This window comes from Limulus polyphemus, unplaced genomic scaffold (genome assembly GCF_000517525.1).
Source record: "Limulus polyphemus unplaced genomic scaffold, Limulus_polyphemus-2.1.2 Scaffold5860, whole genome shotgun sequence".
Taxonomy (NCBI): Eukaryota; Metazoa; Arthropoda; class Merostomata; order Xiphosura; family Limulidae; genus Limulus; species Limulus polyphemus.
This window is the reverse complement of record NW_013671470.1, coordinates 13614-37149: the sequence shown is the minus strand read 5'-3', so window position 1 is coordinate 37149 and position 23536 is coordinate 13614. Positions and strand designations below refer to the sequence as shown.

General features: G+C 34.2%; 1 protein-coding gene across 1 annotated transcript in view; it reads left to right on the top strand.

Moving 5' to 3' along the window:
- LOC111089310 overlaps positions 1 to 19004 on the top strand; it is a 24066-nt gene extending 5062 nt beyond the window's left edge. The window contains exons 2-3 of the mRNA XM_022401577.1: positions 17164 to 17371; positions 18795 to 19004. Of these exons, the coding sequence (XP_022257285.1) occupies positions 17164 to 17371; positions 18795 to 18888 (302 nt within the window). The 3' untranslated portion in view covers positions 18889 to 19004. The remainder of the gene's footprint in view (positions 1 to 17163; positions 17372 to 18794) is intronic.
- The last annotated feature ends 4532 nt before the right edge of the window (positions 19005 to 23536 follow it).

Sequence of the window (23536 nt, the reverse complement as noted above, 5' to 3'; positions counted from 1 at the left end):
CGCCTATAAATATAACCAACGCGACGCGCCAAAAAACAGTATCTATTATTGGTTTGCTATAGTTGGTATACTATAAACCTCAGAAGCTATAATTGTGATTAACGTTTATCAATCGGAAATCTTGAGACATTTGACCAGGATCAATTATAAAGCTCGAACATTACAAATCATTTAACTTCAGTGGATTCACATGAGACATTAGTACTTTTACGAAGATATTATATAACTTCAGCGTTAAATGAAACTCGACCTGTAATCGGCGTATGATCAGTGAAGACCACAGAGCTAGCTAGCTCCCTATTAAGTGAATTGTACCTACATCAACTCGAAATTAACTCGCTCATCGTGAACCCTCGATAAGACATCAATGAAGTTTGTCATTATATAAAAGACTGTTTGGTTTAAATATTAGTGATTAATTTATATTTGTGAGTGAATATTTTATTTTGTTTATTTTTAGTTTTGTTATAATAAGAGTTAAAAGCAGACGATTGTAGAAGGTTTTGTTAATAACTAATTGGTGTCGAGAATATAGAAGGTGGCCAGACGACTATGTAATAAAGATATAAATAGCGTTAGACGAGCGGGAAGCAGTAGACAGACAGTATTAGACAGATAAGGGCAAAGAGAGCATAGTTGGTGTGAAGTGACGTAGAAGTGATAGGCCTTATATATATTGGAGTGAAACTAACAGTGGAAACGGACATAAGAAAAAATAAGTTTATTTCGTCAAAGCGAAATTCTAAAGTAATCGAATCAGCCTGAGTGCACTTTGATAAAGAGAACATAGGATCTTCAGAAGAAAGAAGACCACAATCGTAAGCGAATCACACCAGACTAGTATTGCGATAGCATTAGAGAAATTAGTTCGGCTTGTCAACTGAGATTCGAAAGTAATTGAACAGGCCTAAGTGGACTTTTGACAAGAAGAGAACTATAAATATACTGATATAACGTTTACGATATGCTTATATTCTCTATAGTGTGAACAGTTTATTGTACATACGTTTAACTTGTTCCAAATATATATATTATCTGAAAATACGTAAAGTGTGTGTGCTGTTTATTCATCGTTGAATTTATCGCTTACAAGTCAAAGACACCTACTGTAGAAGAATCCTAAGCCCAACAACAACATAATATACATATATTTATACTATTAAGAAATATAAGTAAAAGCCATTTATTTCGACAATTGGTAAAAAAGAAAAACCAGAACCCATATACATATATAATATTATTATTTTAAATCTGACTCGTGTAGCTTTGCGCGAAATTCAAAAACAAATAAACAAACATACCCTTTATCTACATTTAAAAATTCCCCTTATTTTTTAATCCTAAATATGTTAGAATTTCAGTGGTCCTCGAAATCCTTGAAAAGCTTTTAAATTTTTGAATGTCATTAATGAAAAATTCTAAAACGTTTTCGAAAAGTTTTGAAATTTAGACATCAACCTAAACAGAAAAATATAATTAAATTTGAAAACGTCAGTTTTCAATTAAAAAGTCTGTTTTGCCGTGTGCACGCGTGCAAGTTATCGTTTGACAAGCTGATCGGGTCCATGAACATGATCACCATATTTAAATGATATGTTGATATCGTGATGATTTAACTGGGTAAATATGTCAATTTAGGGTCTCCAGATACATCAAATTGACTTTCCAGATCGCCTTTAGATGGCGCTAATCGGTAATACCAGCGCAAGCCAAGGTTAAACTTATAAACTAAATCACACTATGATATTAGTCAAAACTTTAATTACACTTGACCCCTAGCCTTTAATCTCAGTAAAGGCATAATAATTCAGCACGTGTGGGATGAAAAGAAACGACTGTTTATAAGCGTCCCTGGTTATCTTTTAGGCTTCTTCTTCGAGGCCTGAATGATCTAAAATCAAAATATCTACCGAGTGAATTGATTGATTGACATGATTTAACTGGGTAATCCAAAACCGTTATGGAGGGATGAAGAGGTCTGAAAACAGAGCCCGACCATCCCGGGTCGCTTAACTTGGTAAGCATTTATAGTGTTTGAATGTATTTTACTTCACCTAATAGTAACCCAAATTAATCTAGATATGTGGACTAAATGTCATAACATTATTCATAAACCTAAATTAATTTAGGTTATTATATGGTGAACTAAAGTGAACTCAAACCCTATAGATATTATATACACTACACTGCTTTAAGAGGCCTACAGGTATTTCTTTGTTTTGATAACCAAAGCTGTGCTGATGAGCCTTGAACAGGCGAATCTGCAGCTCACAGCAGAGGGTGCGGCTAATTAAAGAATGCATTAGACCTCTACGTCACAGATTCTCGTTTCAATTTCACCTGGGATGGAAAGAAAATATATTTTTAACATATATATGTCATATTATAACCCCCCACCGCTGAAAGGGAGAGCATGTTTGGTGAGACAGGGATTCGAACCACCTGGCCATGCAGGGCCGTATTAAGAGCTTACAGCTTTGCAGAATATATTGTACTGTATATGACTTTTAGGCACACCCCACTTACAAAGTAGTATTAAAACAAGTTAGTTTTCCAATCATATCTACCAGGAATAGATTCGGCTGACATATCCTGAAAACCCAATAATGTACCAATTTGACCTGGTTTTATTGAGCCCTTCCACTTTTCAAAGACTAATGGACGTAAATTCATTCCTGAATGGTAAAACATATCCTTGGTTTCGATATTTTGTATTTACTGACAAATTGTACTGTTTTTTCTGTCGTCATTTTATTACCAGTGATAAATATCAAGGTGAGCAACCATTTGTGTCTAAAGGATTCGATACATGAAATAGTGCACGGGTGAATCTCCAAAAAACAATAAACTTATCGAACACAAACATTCTGATATACATTTAAACAATGCATGCAAAGATAATGCTTATTTAAAATTAAAGCTTTCTGAAAAAAAAACAGTAGCAGACTGTGTTAATGACACCCACCGGCTGATTGTGTAAGAAAATTGGGTATACATGAAAAATGCTTACACATACGTTAACATTTATAGCTGTCCAAAACATAGCTCAGAAGGGTAATCGTCAAGGAGACACAGCTGAAAATAAAGAAAACTTTTTGGAAATATTAAACTTCTTAAAGACTTATTCCCAGATCCTAAATGTGAAGGGCCTAAAAATGCCAAATATACACAACACAGTGTACAAGATGCCATTTTCGATATTCTCAATGATATAATTTTGGACGAAATAAGAGAAGCTCAGTACTTTTCAATCTTAGTCGATGAATCTAAAGACCTGTCCAAAAGGGAGCAGATGAATTTCTTACTTCGGTACTCTAATGATTTAAAAGTTCAAGAAGAATTTCTTAGTTTTGCAGTCGCTGATGAATTCGACGCAGAATCGTTGCCCAAATATATTCTGGAGGATTTAAAAGACAATATACTTGATGTCACCAACCTTATTGTTCAAAAATATGATGACATCGCCATCATGAGCAGCAAGTGTTCTGAGGTTCAACAAAAAATACGACAAATTGTACCTCAAGCCATTTAAATTCACTGTTTTCCTCATCGTCTTAGTTTGGTCATTATAGAAAGTGTGAAATGTGCTACTCCTGTGGCTGACGATGGGCTTGCCAGGTGCTTACTGTAAGTACAATTGTGGTAAGGTTTGACTGTTTTATTAAATTTCTGCGGCATGTTAACATAAGTGACAGCAGTTGAGACCGTGCATTAAATGCCCGATCCATTTTGGCGCAAATTGAATATACATTCATATACTGTATACTGTTTCTGAATTACATCTTACGTGAAGCAAAAGGAGCATCAGATATGCTGCAAAGTTCCAAGTTAGATTAACTGAAAGCAGTTGATCTCATTGATAATCTTCTAGCACAGTTGCAAACCTACAGATGTGACAAAAAAGCTTCACACTATTTTCAATGTTCTTGTGACATTGCTACCAGAAATGACCTGAAATGTTGCCGTCGGCATCAGTTAAAAAGTTCCACGCCCTAACAGAAGGATCGTTCCAGTTGATGGAATACACGTGAGTATAAGATGTCTTATTTTACCACCCATTTGCCCTATCCTCCCAATTTTTCGTGATGGTGCTACCACTGGCAACATGGGAGAAATAGCTTTGCACAGTCATATGACAAGCAAGAAACACGCAGAAAGCATAACACACTGAAAGCAATATCAAACAGCCATACTACTAACTACACGTTCTTCAAACCACCTGAAAAGAAAACACCCATCTTAAAAATCCAAATTACCATGGCGAGTGACACTAATTCACCTTCCATAATCCAGTAATTTCTTTCTTCTGCTGATGTGTTAAGGTCGGAACTTTTATGGACTTTGAAAACTATTGAATGTCATGTTTCATTTCAGTCAAATGAAAGGATCACAGAACGTTTAAAGAGTATGTTCCCTGACAAAGAAATCGCCAAAACATTTTCATGTGAGGAAAACAAAACATCATACTTAGCCGTACATGTATTAGCTCCATATTTCACTTCCATACTGAAACAGAAAATTCAGAAGTCTGATGGATATATATACTTTTGTTTGATGAGAGCTCCACGGGTCCCTCAGGATGAAACAGTGTGACATTCATTTTCGGTTTTGAGATAAAATAAACTGTCCACACAAGGTATTTCTAACCAGAGTTCTTAGAACAAGATACTGGTACTGACCTATTACACAAACTCTTCCCTGTCGTCACAGACCTCAGTTCTAAGAAGTTATTGCAGGTATCTATGGACAGCCCCAATTTTGACTGGAATAATTCATAATGCTTCTAAAGATGGGTGTAAAGCAGCTGACTGGAAATTTGAAGAAGCTAGAAAATTTTATTAAATTCTTCGAGAAAGATTCAATTTCTCTTGCAAATTAGCAACTCCATGAATATTGTCGTGGCTTTTTCTGCGCACCTACAGATGTCTTAAAATGAGGTAGAAGGGACAAGCACATTTCCATAATACTAATATTATGCAGACATCGGTGCTTACAAAACTTTGCTGGAAGGTGCGAGTATCTAGTGTTACTTTTGAAGTTATCAGATTTTGTTGGAAAATCTTTGAAAAAAAAGCAGGATGATAAACCAATGTTGCAAATATATTTGGTCTTTTCAGGAGATTGTTGGAAAGAGTTGTCACTTCAGAATAAATAGTAAATATAACTGGTCCACAACGCATTGCAAGTCTGGATTTGATATACAAATGATTTTATGGAGCCTTCTAAAATTGATACTGTTTCTTTTAGAAAGAAAGTCCTTAATGATATAAAGAGGGCTTCGAAAATGAGTTGTAAAGACTTGCTAGGCTTTAGACTTGAATGCTCAATGTTGTTGTTGTGAAAATTATTAACTTATAGCTTGATAAAAAATATGAGTTGCTTGAATCCAGAAATAATGTTGATAAATGCACCATCCACTACTGTCATGTTTTCATCTTTCCTAAAAAAATCTAAAAATGCAGGCAGAGTAGAAGAAAACGACTGTGACAATATTCTCAGGCAGTACAAAGAGATTCTCGTGACATCCTGCAATCGTTTGATTCAAGAGTTCGTATGTTTCAAAGAGAGCAGGACAAACTAGAGACCCTCATAACTGACCACATTAGACATGCTGGCATTGTCCTGTATGTAAACATAACGACGAAAATGCTTTTTTATGGTTGGAAATTCAAAACAAAGGTACAGGACGTACTCAGAAGAGAAATCCAGAAATCAGAAGCCAGAGAAAGATCGAAGAAACTGGATCTCACACATAAGAAGACCAGAATTGAATTTAACTTTAAACAGCTCTTTTCAGCAGCTGATGAAAACTTTAATAAAGCTGAAAAAGAAAAATCATTAACTCTTCCCACTGGCTAATTCACTGAGGAAAGCTGTAAAAGAAGCGGAAGAACCTGTGAATGCTCTTTATTTGGAAATTGAACAGAAACCTTAATATATTTTGCCTGCGTTATTATAGACGCCTAAATACGTTCTATATGCATTAACGAGTGCGTTAATTTATAAGACTACAAACACATTGTTTCCTTTGGAAAAGTCCCTTCAATTTTTAGCCTAAATATGTTTCACTGGTATTAATCAAGTTGCTTTATTTTTGAGCATAAATGTTTGATTTGCATTAACCAAGCCGCTTTATTATTTAAACCTAAACATGTTCACTTGCATTAACGAAGTTGTTCTTTTTTGCACGCCTTTATAGATTTCACCAACATTAACGAAGTCTCATTATTACAAGCCTAAATATCTTTTACCATCCTTAACTAAGACGCTATATTTTGGAAACCTAAATATGTTTAACCTTTATTAACCTAGTCACATTACTTTTACAAGTTTAAATCTATTTTACGCGTATTAACTGAGTCGCGTTAATTTGCAATTCTAAATATGTTTAACCTGCATTAACCTAATTGCATTTTATCTTAAGCCTTAATACGTTTTACCTGTATTAATCGATTCACGTTATTTTTCAGGACTATATCTATATATTACCCGCCTTAAACAACTCACGTTAAGTTTTAAGCCTAAATATATTTTACCTATATTCACCAAATTGAGTAAGCCTAAATATATTCACTGATATTAACCGAAACGCTTAATTATTCTTTTAAGCCTCAATATGTTTCTTCTGCATTAACCGAGTAGAGTTATATTGGAAGCCTCGGTACGTTTTAATCTGCATTAATCTAGTTGCATTATTTCGCAAGCCTCAATAAATCTGAATCTGTATCAAATGCAGTAACCAAGTCAAGTTATTTTACACGCCTATATATGTTTTGTTTTCTTTAAACAAGTCACGTTCTGTTTTAAGCTTAAATATCTATAATCTGCATTGACGAAGTCAAGTTATTTTGGAATCCTAAATATGTTTTTCCTATATTAAACAAGTAGCGTTATTTTACATACGTAAATATGGTTTACTTGCATAAGCCACGCTGTATTATATAGCAAGTCTAAATATGTTTTACTTTTATTAACCAAGTCGCAATATTTTGCAAGCTTAGATATGTTTCACTTGCATTAACGAAGTAGCTTTATTTTGCAAGGCTTAATACGTTTTACCTACACTGGGCTATTCGCGTTATATCTTAAGTATAAATATCCCCCCCCCAGTGGCACAGCGGCATATCTGCGGACTTACAACGCTAGAATCCGGGTTTCGAAACCCATGGTGGGCAGAACACATTTAGCCCTTTGTGTAGCTTTGTGCTTAATTACAAACAAACAGAGGCGGACTGGCCGTAACAGCAGTCGTTGCAATCACTATACCCGGTACGACAATTATATCCAAGGGCCTGTCCGCCGGGCTATTAACTTAAATCGAAGATAATATTGTTAGTTACTTTAATATAAAGTTCTCATCTTTGAAGATCTTGAGCCCTCCACCCAGTCCCTGCAAAATAATTCTACTAGGTTAATGTAGGTAAAACAGATATAAATTTGTAAAGTAATGCGTCTTGGTTCATGTAACCAAAACCCGCCTCTGTTTTAAAACCTAAATATGTTTTACTTGCATTAATCAATAAAACATTAGGCTACATAATAATTTTCATAAAATTTTCATTAATAAATTTCACCCAACTATTCGTTCTGACAATACGAGCTCAGGAGCTGACTGTAGGTGACGTTCGCTGATAGCCTTCTCTATATTTCATAAGTTCGAAGCTAGGAACGGCTAGTGTAGATAACACTTACTTGTAAATAAAACCATCCCAAAAGTACAAAGATGGCGTCATAGTTTGTTTGTTTGTTCGTTTTTGAATTTTGCGCAAAGCTACACAAGGGCTATCTGCGCTAGCCGTCCCTAATTTAGCAGTGTAAGACTAGACGGAAGGCAGCTAGTCATCACCACCCACCGCCAACTCTTGGGCTACTCTTTTACCAACGAATAGTGGGATTGACCGTCACATTATAACGCCCCCACTGTTAAAGGGCGAGCATGTTTGAAGTGACGGGATTCGAACCCGCGACCCTCAGATTGCGAGCCGAGTGCCGTAACCTCCTGGTCGTTCTCGGCCTGGCGTCATAGACTGCCTAGTAAAAACCCTTCCCAGATACTTATCATATGATTTAAATGAGTAGTCTTAATTTCCTAACTTGCTAAAGCCCATTGCCTGTATGGTTATTATCTCGTTACGTTTTTATTTATTTAACTTCTGTGAGTATAAAGGCATCGCATTGTGCCGACGTATGTATATCGAAAAAGAAGAAATTAAAGAGTCAGCCAATTAAGAGTGTAGTCATTTCTGAGTCATAATAACCATCTACAAGTAAAGTTCGATAGTACAATTGACCCATTTTTAGTTTTCTTTCCGATTTTTCTCACTCATTAGCTTTGTAAAATTTATTGTATCACTGTAAAAAACAAGAAACTAACCGATAATACAAAAAGATTGATGTTATCCTTGCAGAGCTGTTCGTGCTGTGTACAGATGATAACTTGTGATGCACGTGCTCCACGCTAGCTCATTCCTTGACAGACTACATCACAGTCTGAAACACCTCGGTACGCTTCACAATCAAAGCTTACTCCTCATATAAATGTACTGTAAAAAAATCTGGTTTATATGAGATGTCCCCTGGAAAAAAATTTTTGAACTGCCTGATTTCTGGTCTTAAGTTCTGTTTCAATGTCCATTACATAAACAATTGCGTGCCCTAAATGAAACGGTATAGATATGGATCGCGAGATCTCAATTTAAAAACAGCTTGATATTCTAGCTAAATGTGAAGGATAAAAAAGAATTCACAAAATGATAGAAAGCTGTAGTCCCCACAACAAATTTTCTGTCATAAAATGTACAGCAATTGATTAGGTAGGCTGTAGCAGACACAACATGACGCTAATTGGCTTAGCCTGTCAGGGCAATATTGACTTACATTCTTCTTGGCCTTCACTCATTGATCCTTACAAACACTTATATGCTATAATGAAATTGAAGGTAATATCCAATTTAAAAGTTTTGTTTTATAGTTTATTTTCTACCCAACTATTATTAGCTATTGACAATACATCGGATCAGTGTATTTACATCTGACTGGTGTTGTGGGAATACCTCAGCGCCACCCGGTGTCAGTCACTGCAACAATAATGTTACAATTAATTCTAACTTGGTGTGAGCTAGCATCACGTGTAAATAAACTCAAGAGACAGTTAAATTAAACGAAAGGTAAGTAAAATATAAACATAGACAAAAATGAAAACAACATATACATATATACATATATATTGATAAAGAGGATTGAGCAGCTGCCCTAAGTCTATTTACTGGTGACAAGGCCGAAATTCTTAACTTGGAGTGTGTGTTTTTTATTTGTATCAGAATTTCCCGCTATAGCTATATTCCTGTTAGACTAGAGAGTATGCAGCTAATCAACAGCACCCACTTACAACTCCTGGGCTAGCTACTCTTATCTGGTCGAATATGATAGGGTTTGGCCGTCAGTCTTTTCGTGCATCCACACCCCCAAAGTGGGAATTATATTTTTGCTGCAGCGAATCACGAACCGTAAATCACATCGGGGCAGTTAACTACCAAACAACGCCTGGCCCACATTAAATGTTTGTCTATTATTTTAGTATTGATCACGTATTTTATCTTTTGTTTTAGAATTTTCGTTTAAAATATTTTGTCTCGATTTGAACTCTCATTGAAGCATGAATTCAGTTTATGATGACGCTTTCTCAGTGAGTGTAAATCTTGGAAATAATCATTTATGCTTAAAAAACAAAAAATAAAGTAATATCAGCGTTAGTATTATCTAACGATAAAACTACGAATAGAACACCAAACAAACAGAAATAACGATTAAAATATCTAAATTAGATGTATTATTAAATGCTGTATGTTATGCGGATATTATTCAAAGGTAAAGACAAAGTGAATACGACTTTGAAATAACTATTTTCAAAATATTTCTTGGGTCTGTGATGAAAATTTATATTTGTTGAGATTACTTATAAATGATAATTCAGTTATTGAATTTGAAGCGAGCTATATCTGGAGACATACCGTATTTCCAATTACTGTCCTTCCCGCAGTGAAATGATTCACGTTTATAGTATTTTAAAGCTGGTGCGACTGTGTACACCAATATCGTTGCGTGTAAGTTTTAGGTTTATCTTAGACTTATTCTGGTTATTTGTCTGTTGGATTTCGCACAAAGCTATTCGAGGGCTGTCTGCGCTAGCCATCTTTAAATTTGAAGTTATTAAAAAATATACGGTATTCTAACATACTTTTAAAAAATGTTGATTTTTAATTTACAAAACGTCTGGTCAAAACAGTCTTTGTTCTTGCTAACTTATATCTAAAATTGATTTTACGTATTAATTAAACGTATTAAGTCCACACTTTTATGAAAGTTGAGAGTTTAAAAGTTTATGCAAACTGATTATTAACGGAAAGATAACAAAAACAATCATGATTTGTAGACTGATTCTTATTTTGATACTGTCAGTTTGGTTGTCTATTGCGTGTTTTTTTTAATTATATTGGAAGTAAAATCGCAAAATATCGTCAACTTTGAATGGAACAGTTATGATTTTAATCAAAAGAATTCATAACACATAATTCTAAAATATATTAAAATGTTTATACAATAATACACCAAATACTTTAAGAGAAAAAAAAATAAAGCCTCACAGGGCAACTGGATGCTTTAGGTTTGTTTGTAATTAAGCACATAGCTATACAATGGGCTATCTGTACTCTGCCCACCACGAGTATCGAAACCCGAATTCTAGCGTTGTAAGTCCACAGATATACCGCTGTGACACTGGGGGCCGGATGTTTTAGGAAGGCTTTCGGAAGGGCCCGGCATGACCAAGTGGCTAGGGAGCTCGACTCGCAATCTGTTGGTCACACCAAACATGCTTGCCCTTTTAGCCGTGGGGGCGTTATAATTTGACGGTCAGTCCCACTATTCGTTGGTAAAAGAGTAGCCCAAGAGTTGGCGGTGGGTGGTGATGAGTAGCTACCTTCCCTCTAGTCTTACAGTGCTAAATTAGGGACGGTTAGCGCAGATAGCCCTGTTGTAGCTTTGCGCGAAATTCAAAACAAACAAACACAGTTTTGAATAAAAGTACTCTCTCACACTCAACAAGAACACGCCTTTCACTAAGACTGTACTTGAGGGTTTGATTATATCTTTATTGGTGTAATTTTTAAACGTAGTACTGAAAAACTGGAGTTCTTAAAAAACGATTATTTTTTTCAAAAAAGGATACCAATTTTGATATATAAGAAACATCGCAGTTTATATCAGTAATATTTAATTTATGAAAATTTTGAGCTCTGTACATTGAATCATTTTTGTGCAATAAATTGCGTATGATTAAATAGCACAATCCAAATACTTTTCCCGAGCAGTACTTCCCAGAAAAAAATACTTTTCTAGAAAATATTCACTTTTTTTACATTTTTTTAGAATTAGGTATCAATACTATGGTTATTAATTGCTATTACAAACAGCCGGCCATAGGGCGGCGTTTCTGCTAGTATTTATAATTACTGTATTTTCTACTTCGTCTGACCTTCTAGTTGTAATTGTACGTCACCTTGTTTATTAATAATGAAACAAACTTTCCGACCTAATGAAAGAATACAGGTAGAAAAAAAAAAGACGGAGAGAAAGAGAGAGAAACGGAAGAAGAGGTATTAGAAATATTAGTTTGATTACAGTCGAGAGCATATATTTAAGCATTAAAAACATTGCAAAAATATAATGAATGTTTCTCGTACATTGTTGGATAACAAACTCAATTAGTTAATGAAAACGAGAGCAACACTTTCACGATATTTGTATAGAACTAAAGACTTGCACAGAATTATTACAAATTAAAAGCCAAAACTTTCACTCGTAAAGCTTGTTGTTTTAAAAGTTTTGGCTTTAGTCCAATTTGTTCTTAACATGTTGAAATGTGTGACCGAAATGTTAGCAGATGGTTGAATATATAAATGTAAATACTTTTGCTGTTCCACTGATCTGAACAAATCGTATAAAAAACTGGAATGAAGTAACTGAGACAGTCAAGTTGTAAATGAAGGACAAACAAAAAAATGGAATCTTGATAAGTCTTAACTGTAAGTACCTTACCAAATAACGAAATAACTTCATATGGTTTTTAACAAACAACTTTGTATACTTCAATTAGTGGAGTTAGTGTTGCTAGGGTGTGAATAATCTTTCCGAAGCATTAGAATAATTTGCTTAAATTAAGAACCTTCCAGTAGTCATTGGTAAATCTCAAAGCTTATAACGCTAATATCCGGGTTTCGACACCCATGATAGACACGACAGACATAGTCCATTGTATAGCTTGCTTTACAATAAATACAGACAATTCTTAGAGCATATAAAATATACCACCCGACAACGCTTGAACATGAAATTAAAAAATATCTTTTCTATTTTCAAAGAACTGCAATTTCCACAACGTTTGATTACAAACTGCCATCTTCAAGCAAGAAAAACCTTGTTCCATGAAGATAAAGAAAGATCAACCAATGTTAATTTGAAACCACTTTATATTGGCTACAGCACTAACATTGAACCCTTAAGAAACGATTAAGGAAAAATAACTTTAGAATCATATACAAATATCCGAAAACCATTAAAAATAACCTAACTTCAAAAGAAAAATACCTGAATATAAGAAAAAAGGCGTTTATATTACACCATGCCAATTCTGTGAGAAAGGTTATATAGGTGAAACCCGAAGAAGTGTTGACACGAGAGTTTCTGAACATGAAACATGGAAACCAAAACGATGCCGTTTTTCTTCATATGAGAGATTATGTCCATCAAATTCAATGGAAATCAACCAGAATTTTATACAAAACAGATAACTACATAAACAGAATAATCGTCGAAAGCTGCTTAATCAAAAGCCTGCTTAATTTCAACACCTCCCAAGGTCACTTAACAACTCCCTGACCTACTGACACAACAGAAAACTAAAAGTAAAGAGTTAATAACTGTAAACAGGTTTTATATTACACTGTAGTTTACTTAACATAACGACGTGGTATAAGACCTGAGTTTGTTTCTAACCTTTTTTAAAGAGTTCCAAATAACTGAAAATAAAATTGACTTTAAACATCTTTATGATATTTCTAAACACTTGTTACTACACAGTTACATCTCCCGATATAAGTGTTATCCTAAGAGTTTCAAAAAGATTTCTAAAACTACCTGTATGTTTTATCGTACAGGAATGAAAAAAATTTATATATGTTATAAAAGCTATCTCATATATTAATTATACGTGTCTAGTGTTTAATGTGACGAACTGTACACCTGAGGGTACATGGTTCGCATCCCGTTGTCGAAAAAATGTGTTCCGCACTTTCGGGCAGTAGATGCGTTATAAGAGTGATGGTCAGATACCACTATTCCATTAGAGTAGCCCAAGAGTTAGCGATGGATACTGTTGACGATCTGCCTTCCCTCTAGTCTGTCGCTGTAAAGTTAGCGACGGCTAGCACAGATTGCCTTTGCGTAGTTTTGTAAGATTATCCGAAACAAATAAATTCTAACCGTTTTACAAAGACAAAAAAAGAGCTTCTCGCTACATGACAGATTGAAGGAGATTGCAAAGTCATGTTTGATTTAAGAGAACAGTTTACATACTTCTCTAACTACCTGTTATCCTCATAGAAAGATTAAAAATGTCTAATTATTCATATTTGATATTACCTAAACGAATGTAGAGAAAATTAATAAGGCTTCATCTTGCATTTTTATAACAATAACTTAAAGAAACGTAGGCAACTGTTGATTTTTTATTTTATTCAATATTTATATTTTATCACGTAGCTACACAGTGAGCTATTTGTGCTCTGTCCTCCGCGAGGTCTCGAACCATCGGATTTTAGCATTGTTAGTCTCTAGATTTATTGCTGACCCTCCGAGGGACGTATGCAAACCTCTTTACGCATTTGTTATCCCTAATTGAATTTAGAAAAGTTTAAAAGGATATTACTATACATCTCATTTATTTAATTCCTCTATTTGTTGTATATTGCTATCAACACCGTGATATGTGTTTTGTTTTTTACTTTTAATTAGATCATCTGAAAAGATATATCTTTTATGGTAACCTAAAGTAAAGGATAAAGAAATCACGATAAGAAAACTGTTTGGTGATTCAGAATAATGAGGCAAAAAGTATCATTAGTTTATGTATTTTGTAATCACAACCGTACATACTTATGCATAAAATATTAGGTATATCACATTTTCATATAATATCTCCATTAGAAACTGAAAGTTATTTGCGTGCCTTAAATAGTCTGGCCTGAATGTGTCCTGAAAATGACTTAAATTACTTATTCTACAACGAAAACGAAAACTCTCATGACTTATGATGGACAATGTTAAGATTCCTTAGTTTTCATTTATAGTGTATAAAGTATATGTTAGCATTTTGTTGTTGTTTTCAGCAATTTCAGAAGACAATTTTTATTGACTTGTTACTCTACTTTTTTTTAAAGGCCCATTTATTGACATTTAAAAAAAAAATAACGTAGATTGAAGACATTCTACAAGCTATAACAAAGGAGTCAAGCTTGAGCGGTAAATCAAAACACAAAACTGAATTTCGATTTGTTACGTGAAAATTTATTCTACTCATAATATATAATAAACAGGCAGTTACTTTTCATATAAGGGTTGTAGTACACTTCATTGTAACAAGTGGTGTGAGTTTCATATCCTTCGCTTGTCCCCTGGTGAGCCAGCGGTAACATTATGGACTTAAAACGATTAAAATCCGAGGTTCAATTACCCGTTGTAAACAGAGTGCGCATAACCCACTGTATAGTTCTGCACTGAGAAAACAACACCAGTCTTCAACTCATAATACCAACGATGTTTTTCTTCTTTATAAACAGCATTAAATTTTAGTGTAAACAGAAAGTTGCAATGAAATATAAACATATCAAATAACATTGTCCTTGACCATTTAAAAATCACTTCTGATTTGAATTTAGTCATAGAACTAACATGCTGATGAATAAATTACATATTTTAAAATTATATTTACATCTAATTGCTTTATTATTCTTATGCATCACAAATGGATCACAGAAAAACTTAAATCTTACACCCATGTGTCACGTGTGAGGGAATACAACATGTTATGTAAATTTATTTGTCATATATTTTAAAGATTATTTATATAAATTATGAATATTATACTTTTCTTTTTCACGAAAATAGTTAACAAAATCCATTTAATCCACTGAAAGCAAAGTATAATGTATAGAAATATTTTTTTTTTTAGAATTGATTGAGCAAAAAGAATATATAGATTTTGTACATTATAAAAAACAGTTGTTAGAACAAATTTGGAACATCAGTTCTAGGACCACAAGACTTTCTTCGTGATTTTGTGAAACCTCTTTTTTTACCCTCGAAATCTTGTTTTCGGATTTAATACAAATATAAAGATGAGTGTGTGAGAGAGAGGTTCTGTTATTTTAATGTTTGTTTCTTGTTAAGCACAAACTACACAACGGCCTAGCTGTGTTGTACCCATCATCGGTATCGAAACCTGTTTTAGCATTATAAGTTTTCAGAGTTACTGCTGAGCCATTGGGAGAGGGGGGGGGGCGATCTAGTAAATTGCGAAATCTATATCAGTAACATTATATAGCTGAAGTTTAGAAATTTTATATTAATGCTACAATGAATATAAACATGTTTACAGCAAAACAGATAAACGTTTTATACCGCATGAATAATTACACAGTTCCGAAACACTGTCAGGTCATTAGGCACATCCACGTTTCATGTCTGTTGGAAGACTTATTTAAGGTGCATTTTGCGCGTGTTATCCTTCCTTGATAGATACAATTTCCATTTTTCTGTAGGATTTATACTTTACTGTTTTGGCTATTGTTACGGTATGATTGTGTGTGTAAGTTTTCTGATTTTGACAGGTCGAAAAATTTGTATAAAGTACAAACTATTCAACTGTTGAAAATCAGGTAAACATAGAAACGATTAGCAGTTCAATTTAGCCTTTCCAAATCCGTAGCGGGAAGACTGTGTCAAACAACTTCTCTACATAGCATGGCTACCAGAGATCACCAATCCACTAACCCTACATCCAGAATTAACCCTAGGAAATCAACGAAATTATTACTAGTCACCAAATTGTAAAAAAAAAAAGTATAGCTTCAGCCCCGCAGCTGTTTGTACACTACCACAAAGCTAATTTCGACTTTTTGTCGAAGTCACCAAAATTGTAACAGCACCCGTGGGTGATAATATACTCTGTAATGGACTATCTTGAGGGAGAAACCATAATTGGTTAATGGAATGTCTAGCAATAAGTTTTTAATCCGTAGAAGATCCAAAGTACCTCGCTAGACGCCTTGTGAGTCAATGCCTTAAATCGCTATGCGTGATCAAAGAGACACAGATTATGTAATTATACAGAACTTATATAATGTCATCCGCCAGCTGATCAAAAGTATGTCATCATAGGCAGAAACTGTATCAATGCCAGGAGTAGGAGCGTCGAGGGCTTCCACGGGCCCGGGACAGACATATTTCTCTATATTTTTTACTATTTTACAGAACTTATTAAAAAGAAGACCCTAAATTAGGGCAACAATGAGCTCATAAACAAGGCAAAATAATAGCAGTAGCCGTTTGTAGTTCACAGTATAAGCGTAAAAAAAATAAAGTAACAACAAAAATCTATTAAATCTGCAAAGTAACAACTATAGATTAATTATTACTCAAATCATTATTTCAATCATTCTTAATGTATTAAGCGTCTATATGCAAGGAAAAGCCAAAAACTATGCTTTTTATGTTTAAATGAAGATATAGCCTAAAGGTGTTTTGCGGGTTGTCGGCGGGCCTGGCCAGGAGTTCCATGCACATTACAAAATCTCTTTTTTTTTTTCTAAATGTATCTGTTTTCGTCAAGTTAATTCAGGTTGCAGTTACTCTTGCTACAATGTACTATATATTGTTAAACTGATTTCATTTCTACACCGAATTCTGAATTAGAAAATTAAATCATTCTCTAGATCGTTTATAATAATTCTTTTTTCTATAATACAGAAGTAACATTGAACCTGTTAAATATGATAGGAGGTATTTTTAATTTTCTACTCGGACATTCATTTGTTGTTGTTTTTTCAGTCGAGATCACTGGCGCCCCTTTCAAAGGGTTCATTGTAATAGCTGTTGATCCACACACGAACAAGAGAATCGGCTCTTGGAAAAAGGTGAAAGGAACCGATCTTTTGCCGTGTTCAGCAGTTACACATGTAGATCCATATCCGAAACGTCACGTAACTTTACTGTGGGAACCACCCACAGAGAAAGAAGAAGGAGACGTTATTTTTGTGTAAGTATTTGTCATTTTGCAAATAGTGTTTTTAATCGTTTTTAATTAGACATATGTATATGTACCCACTAAATCTTGAATAGAAGCAATGCCGCTATTAAGATAAATATTTAGAGCAAAATTATTCTACATTTAATGTTCTTTGGTTTAACTGAAAATATGTAAGTTTCCCTTCATAATGTAGCAAAAACTAATAATGATAAGTTTCGCGTTTCAAAGGATTATCCGAAACTGTCATTGTTAAGCGTTTAAATGTTACTTCACTTGCAGTTCTTGAGAATGTTTTACGTGCTGTTAGGCCTACTTACTTCAACCGTTATATCTGTATTAATCAAGAGTTCCCATGTTGTTATTTTTAGTCAGCAAAATTTGAAATAAGCAGAGTATGTTTACAAAAATAGTAGCCTTCTACTGAATATTCTTCGGGCTGACATGACCTGGTGGTTAATGCACTCGACTCACAATGTATGGGTCTCGAGTTTCAATCTTCGTCACCGAATTTGTTCGCTCTTTCAGCCGTGGGGCGTTATAACGTAACAGTCAATCCCACTTTTAGTTGGTAAAAGAGTAGCCCAAGGGTTGGTAGTGGATGGTGTTGATTAGCTGCTTTTCCTCTGATTTATCATTGCTAAATTAGGGACTTCTGACACAGATAGTCCTTGAGTAGCTTTGCGCGAAATTCATAACAAAACAAACAAACTGAATATTCTTGCTGAAGAAGCACGTTTTCTTTCGCCACAGTTGTCGGTTGTGTCCAAAAAGTCCTAAAATGTAGCGAATCTAGGTGGCAAAGATTTATTTCCAAAATGTGTAAGGAATTTGTTTTAGAATGAGATACCTGGTTAAACTTTTATTATTTATTATAGGTTCATAAAAACATGTTCAAACAAACGTCAGTGTTCTTTGCTCGAAATTCTTTTATTCAAAAAGCTTAGTGATATAGGCTAGAAGGCCATAATGTCAGAGCTGACTCTTGACCTCGTACTTTAAGCTGGGGGTGCGTTATAAGAGTCATAATCAATCCCCAAGTGTCGATGATAAGATGCAGCTCAGTGGCTGCCTTCCCTCTGTTCAGTAGTTCAAAATTATGGATGGTAGAAAAGAGCCTTAGTAGCTTTCCGATAAATACAAATACAAGACTTGAAAATTATTGTAGCAATATTGTAATGATATACTATGAACATGGTTTTAAATTAAAGATAAAATATATACAACATGCTAAAAAGTAAGTGATACGTATGAATATAATTTTAGCATATTCGATTAACACGTCATTTTTTAATGTCAAAGTTTATTTTACAGAGGTTAATAATGTAGGTTATGAGTGAATAATATTTATATGTTGCTTATTTAAATCTTGATATCTGGATAGTTCTCAGTAAGGTTAAGTCTGTAACTTAACACGGTTTATATTTATCTGCAGAGGAACCATCGTACAGAGTTACTCGGTGTATTACACAAGTCAAGTGGCAGCCGTTTACGATGATGGCGACGTTAACAGCCTTTTAAAAAAATAAGTGTTTTAACTAATTATAACGTTAGGTTTAAGTAATACCTCCAGGTGAGACATGTGCGAAACCTTTAAGAAAGGTTACATGTTCGGTATGATACAAGTTTTTGTGTTTTTTTTTTCAGAATTGGTAGTTCTAATCAAATCTACGGCCGATATTATATATTTAAATATATTTATTCATTGTCACAACTATATCACCTATTGCGTGTATATCATTTTTACTGAAATAAAACGTTTTACACAAACCTGTGCTTCATTTTTATTTCTTTTTTATCACGTATATAAGTATTGTAGTAAAAGTTTGTTGTTAAAGAGAAAGGATGAAGATTGTTTCGCTAAAATCTTGATCATGCATTTTGTCATTTGTTAGACCAATGTTGCTTTTTTATTTTAATATTTCCTAATTTTAACAGTATTCATTTTTTGCATTGTGTTACATTTGCTACAACGTACTATATACTACTCAACTGATTTTATTTCTTCCGTGAATTCTGAATCAGAAAATTAAAAGGTTCATTCAAAATCATTCTTTTCCTCATTGAATGTGAATAATTGTTTATCTGTTATTCTTCACAGTTTTGTTTGCTAGTTTGTTTTAAAGTGCAAAACCTTGGAGTGAGCTATCTGTATGGTGTCCAACGCACGGATCGACCCCCTAGTATTAACATTATAAGCCCCTATGGGTCCTAGCTAGCCAACGGAGATGTACTTCACAAAAGGAAGTTGAAAAGCCTTAATCAGTTTTTACGAACTTGCTCCGTTTATCAGATCCTCAATTTTACAATAGTAGTCAAAAGCAATATTACAGACATCGTCTGCTTCTCTGTCTTTCTTAAACTCCAGCATTCAGCTCTATACAGCATAACTGGTTTTATCGCTGCCTTACAAGTTATAAGCTTACCTTTCATATTTATTTCCCTCCGTCTGTCACACACCACTTCACTGACTTCACTTCATCCATGTTTTGTGTATTCTTTCTTTAACCTATTTATTCACTCCTCCGTCTGCCTGCAGAGTTGATTCAAGATACTTAAAGCCTTTATTTTCTTAAATCTTCACCATTGAGGAGCTCTTTCCCATCCTCTCGTACTTCCCCTTCATTGAATTTTCTACCATATACTCTGTCTTTGTCCTACTTTCTCTCCACCTCTCCAGGTCCACTTTTACTTTACTTTCCACAAAGTTCAACGTCACTGCAAATAACACATACCATGGTACTTGTTTTTGTATGTTCCTATATATTGTGTTTAGCACTGTTGTGAAAAGGGCTCAATGCTATCCTTGATCGGATCCCATTTTCACTGGAAATTGCTCTGAGTCTCCTACCACACTTCTTAGAAATGTTTCCCCTTGTTTATACATATACTGGATCAGACCGACATGCAGCTAAACCTAGGGAAAAAAACACAAAGAAAAAATAGGGAGAGATTTATAAACATATATTAAGTTGTTGCAGCTGTTAATGTTTTTTAGGTCAACTACAAAAACAAATTCCAAAATACACGTGTTTTTATGGAAGTTAAAAATGTTGTTGTTTTGATTTGATATTCGAAGAAACTTGTTTAAAGCAAACTGTATGTAATTGCTTTCAAGAAAAAGGTTTGTTAATAAGCGAATAAGTCAAAGTCAAATCCATGCCTAGATAGCACATGGGAGCCGATTCTGAACTCCAGTTTCAATAGCAATCCATCGCAAGTTATCCCCTAATTATCCGCTAGTATCCATTATACAGCAGGGTAGACTGAAACAATTGGAATAAATTGCCATGCTCTCGAACACAACAGCGAGCTTCGAACTCTAAATCTTCTAACTAAGAATTCAAAGCACTAGTCATTGGGCCACGCTTCCCCCAGCAAGTGGGATAGTCACTTCTATCTGCAGAGAAATGCCTTATAGAAAGTTGAGAAAAAAATGACAAATATAAATGTTTAAATAAGATGAATCCATCAACGTAGGAGATCTTATTAAAGATTACTAGTACTGGAAATCAGCATTGAGATTTATATCAAGTGGTTACAGAAGCGCGTTTTATGTGTACATGATTACTTCCTTTAAATCAAGGATAGCAAGCAGACCAACCAATTTATATGTGAGACTATTGTGTAGGTCTTAGATTTCAAATACAGGGATGATTATTTTTGAAAATCTGTGATAGGTAAAACATTCTCTTGTTCAGCATAAATATAAGGATCAATTCCTGTTCAATATTTATAATAATGGTAGATATGATTGCTCTTATCCACTTGAAAACGAAGAATATAACAGTGACATATCTGTTCTCTGAAGAAGTCTGATTCATGGAAGTACCCATGCATTGTCCGTGATAATGAGTAATGGAAGCAGATAGAACATGATCGTTGAGAAATATTCCGCTTTCAATATTAGTATGACAAGCTTTAATATTCATTTTCAAAAGAAAAAACAAATTATAAGACCTTCCGCATAATTACTGTCATGCGGATTAACTCATTCTAATATTAGATGCCTGTGGAATTACAAATACTGTTTCGAAAGTGACGTACACAACGAACTCATTCATCTATATATACAGAAAACAAACCAGCTGCGTAACACGCTGCAACGAGTTTGGTGTGGTACAACAACGTAACATGTCGCCATAGAGCGCTGTTTACTATTTCATGTTATATGACGTTATAAAATCGTTGATGTCACACGTACCTGGCTGTATAAAGTACCACCAGAAGATGGCGCTATAATAACCAGAAAAAGATGTCTTATGTTATTATTATGTGTCTTAATCGTAATTACAACTTACAGGTGAGGACATATTTTTTATAATTTTTGCTTTAAGTGACTAGAAATGTATGTATTTTGATTGACATGAACAATCTGCATCATGTCGTTATTACTAAATGTCAATAAAAATTAGTGTGACAAATGAAGTTATACTAATATTTAACAAAACAAAAGATATAGCTATACTAAATATAATGTTTTTTCGTTAATTTGTTGATTTCCAACACTTATTATTATAGATTCAACATATAACGTTACCCCAGCGTGCCAAAGGAAATGAAGCACTGCCCCCCCCCAATTATTATCACCAAAACGTTGATGCTGCTTATCGACGTGCTCCCTCCCAGTAGCAGCCACATTTAAACTATCGTGCAAGCCAGTGATCTAAAGTGTATAAAACTAGAACAGATTAAATCTAAAGATTTACAAACCATTTTTTAGTAAATTTATACGATACTTCTAACACTGGAAATGTTACGTGTATCTCGATGTTCTCAAGCACAGTTTACCATAATGATTCAAGGGTCTCTTTGACGTTAAACAAGGATAGACATCTTAACGATTTCTTACTGTGTGTTATTAAAACAGTTCAATGGTCAATCTTACAGTTCGTCGTCTCAAAGGGTCACGGATGTACCCTGGGAATCATGACCTGTTACGTTTTGTAAAAACTTAAAAGTATTTGAATGTTATATTCGGACAAATTAGAATTTAACTATCTCACAGTTTGCAAAATCACTTTTAAGAATTATACAATCAAATTATCAGTTTCTTCAATAAAGGTACAATTCTGTTTGACTTATTCCTTTCAGGTAATGTTATGAAAAAAACAAAAAAACACTCACTGATATTCTTTATACATTTAAATGTGAGAGAAACTGAATTCAGAAACATCTGTTTTTGAATCTCCAGTATCAAAATCCTTCACACTGAGCAAAAACATGTACATTTACAGAACAAATCTTGTCAGCTCACTATATATGTATATTTTCGATTACTGAATCGAGACTTGGACAGTCTAACTTTTATATAGTATGCTTCATGGATTATCAAATGACTAGCTATACACAGAGGTTGAATGTATCGTTAGAATCAATTTCGTCACATCCGGCCATGCTCTATGTGACGAACGTGCATCTTAAAAGTACTCCTGCAACGTGGTTTCCAATGCAAAAGGTTCTGTCGTAGAGCAATCATGGCTTATACTTCCAAAAATTCCTTTATTTTCACCTTCACGATGCCATTCTGAGCTATGTTTTGGACAGCTGTAAGTCTTAACATATGTGTAAGTATTTTCATGTATTTCATATTTTTTTTTGCACAGTCAGCTGGTGAGCTTTATTAACGCGGTCCACTACTGTTTTCTCAGAAAACTTTAATTCTAAATAAGCATTATATTTGCACGCGTTGTTCAAATGTGTATCAGGCTGCTTGTGTTTGAGAAGTTTATTGTTTTTTTGGAGATTCACCCGTGCACTTTTTCCATGTATTGAACCCTTCAGACACAAATGTTTGCTCACCTTGATATTTAGCATCGGTAATAAAATGACGACAGACAAAACAATAAGCTTTGTCAGTAGATACGGAATATTGAAGCCAAAAATATGCTTTATACCATTCAGGAATAAATTTTCGTCCATTAGTCTTTTAAAAGCGGAAGGGCTCAATAAGACCAGGTTGAATTGGTTCATTGTTGGGTGTTCAGGATATGTCAGCCGAATCCATTTCTAACCATTCCGGGAAGTTTTGATTTAAAAACCCATTTGTTTTAAAAATACACTGGCCCGCCTTTTTACAAACCTGCAGGGGGATGGAAATGAAAATTAAATTCACAATCATGTGACTTACGAGCGTTTTCGCAAAATTTTCTGATATCCATTTTCTCAATAGTAAGA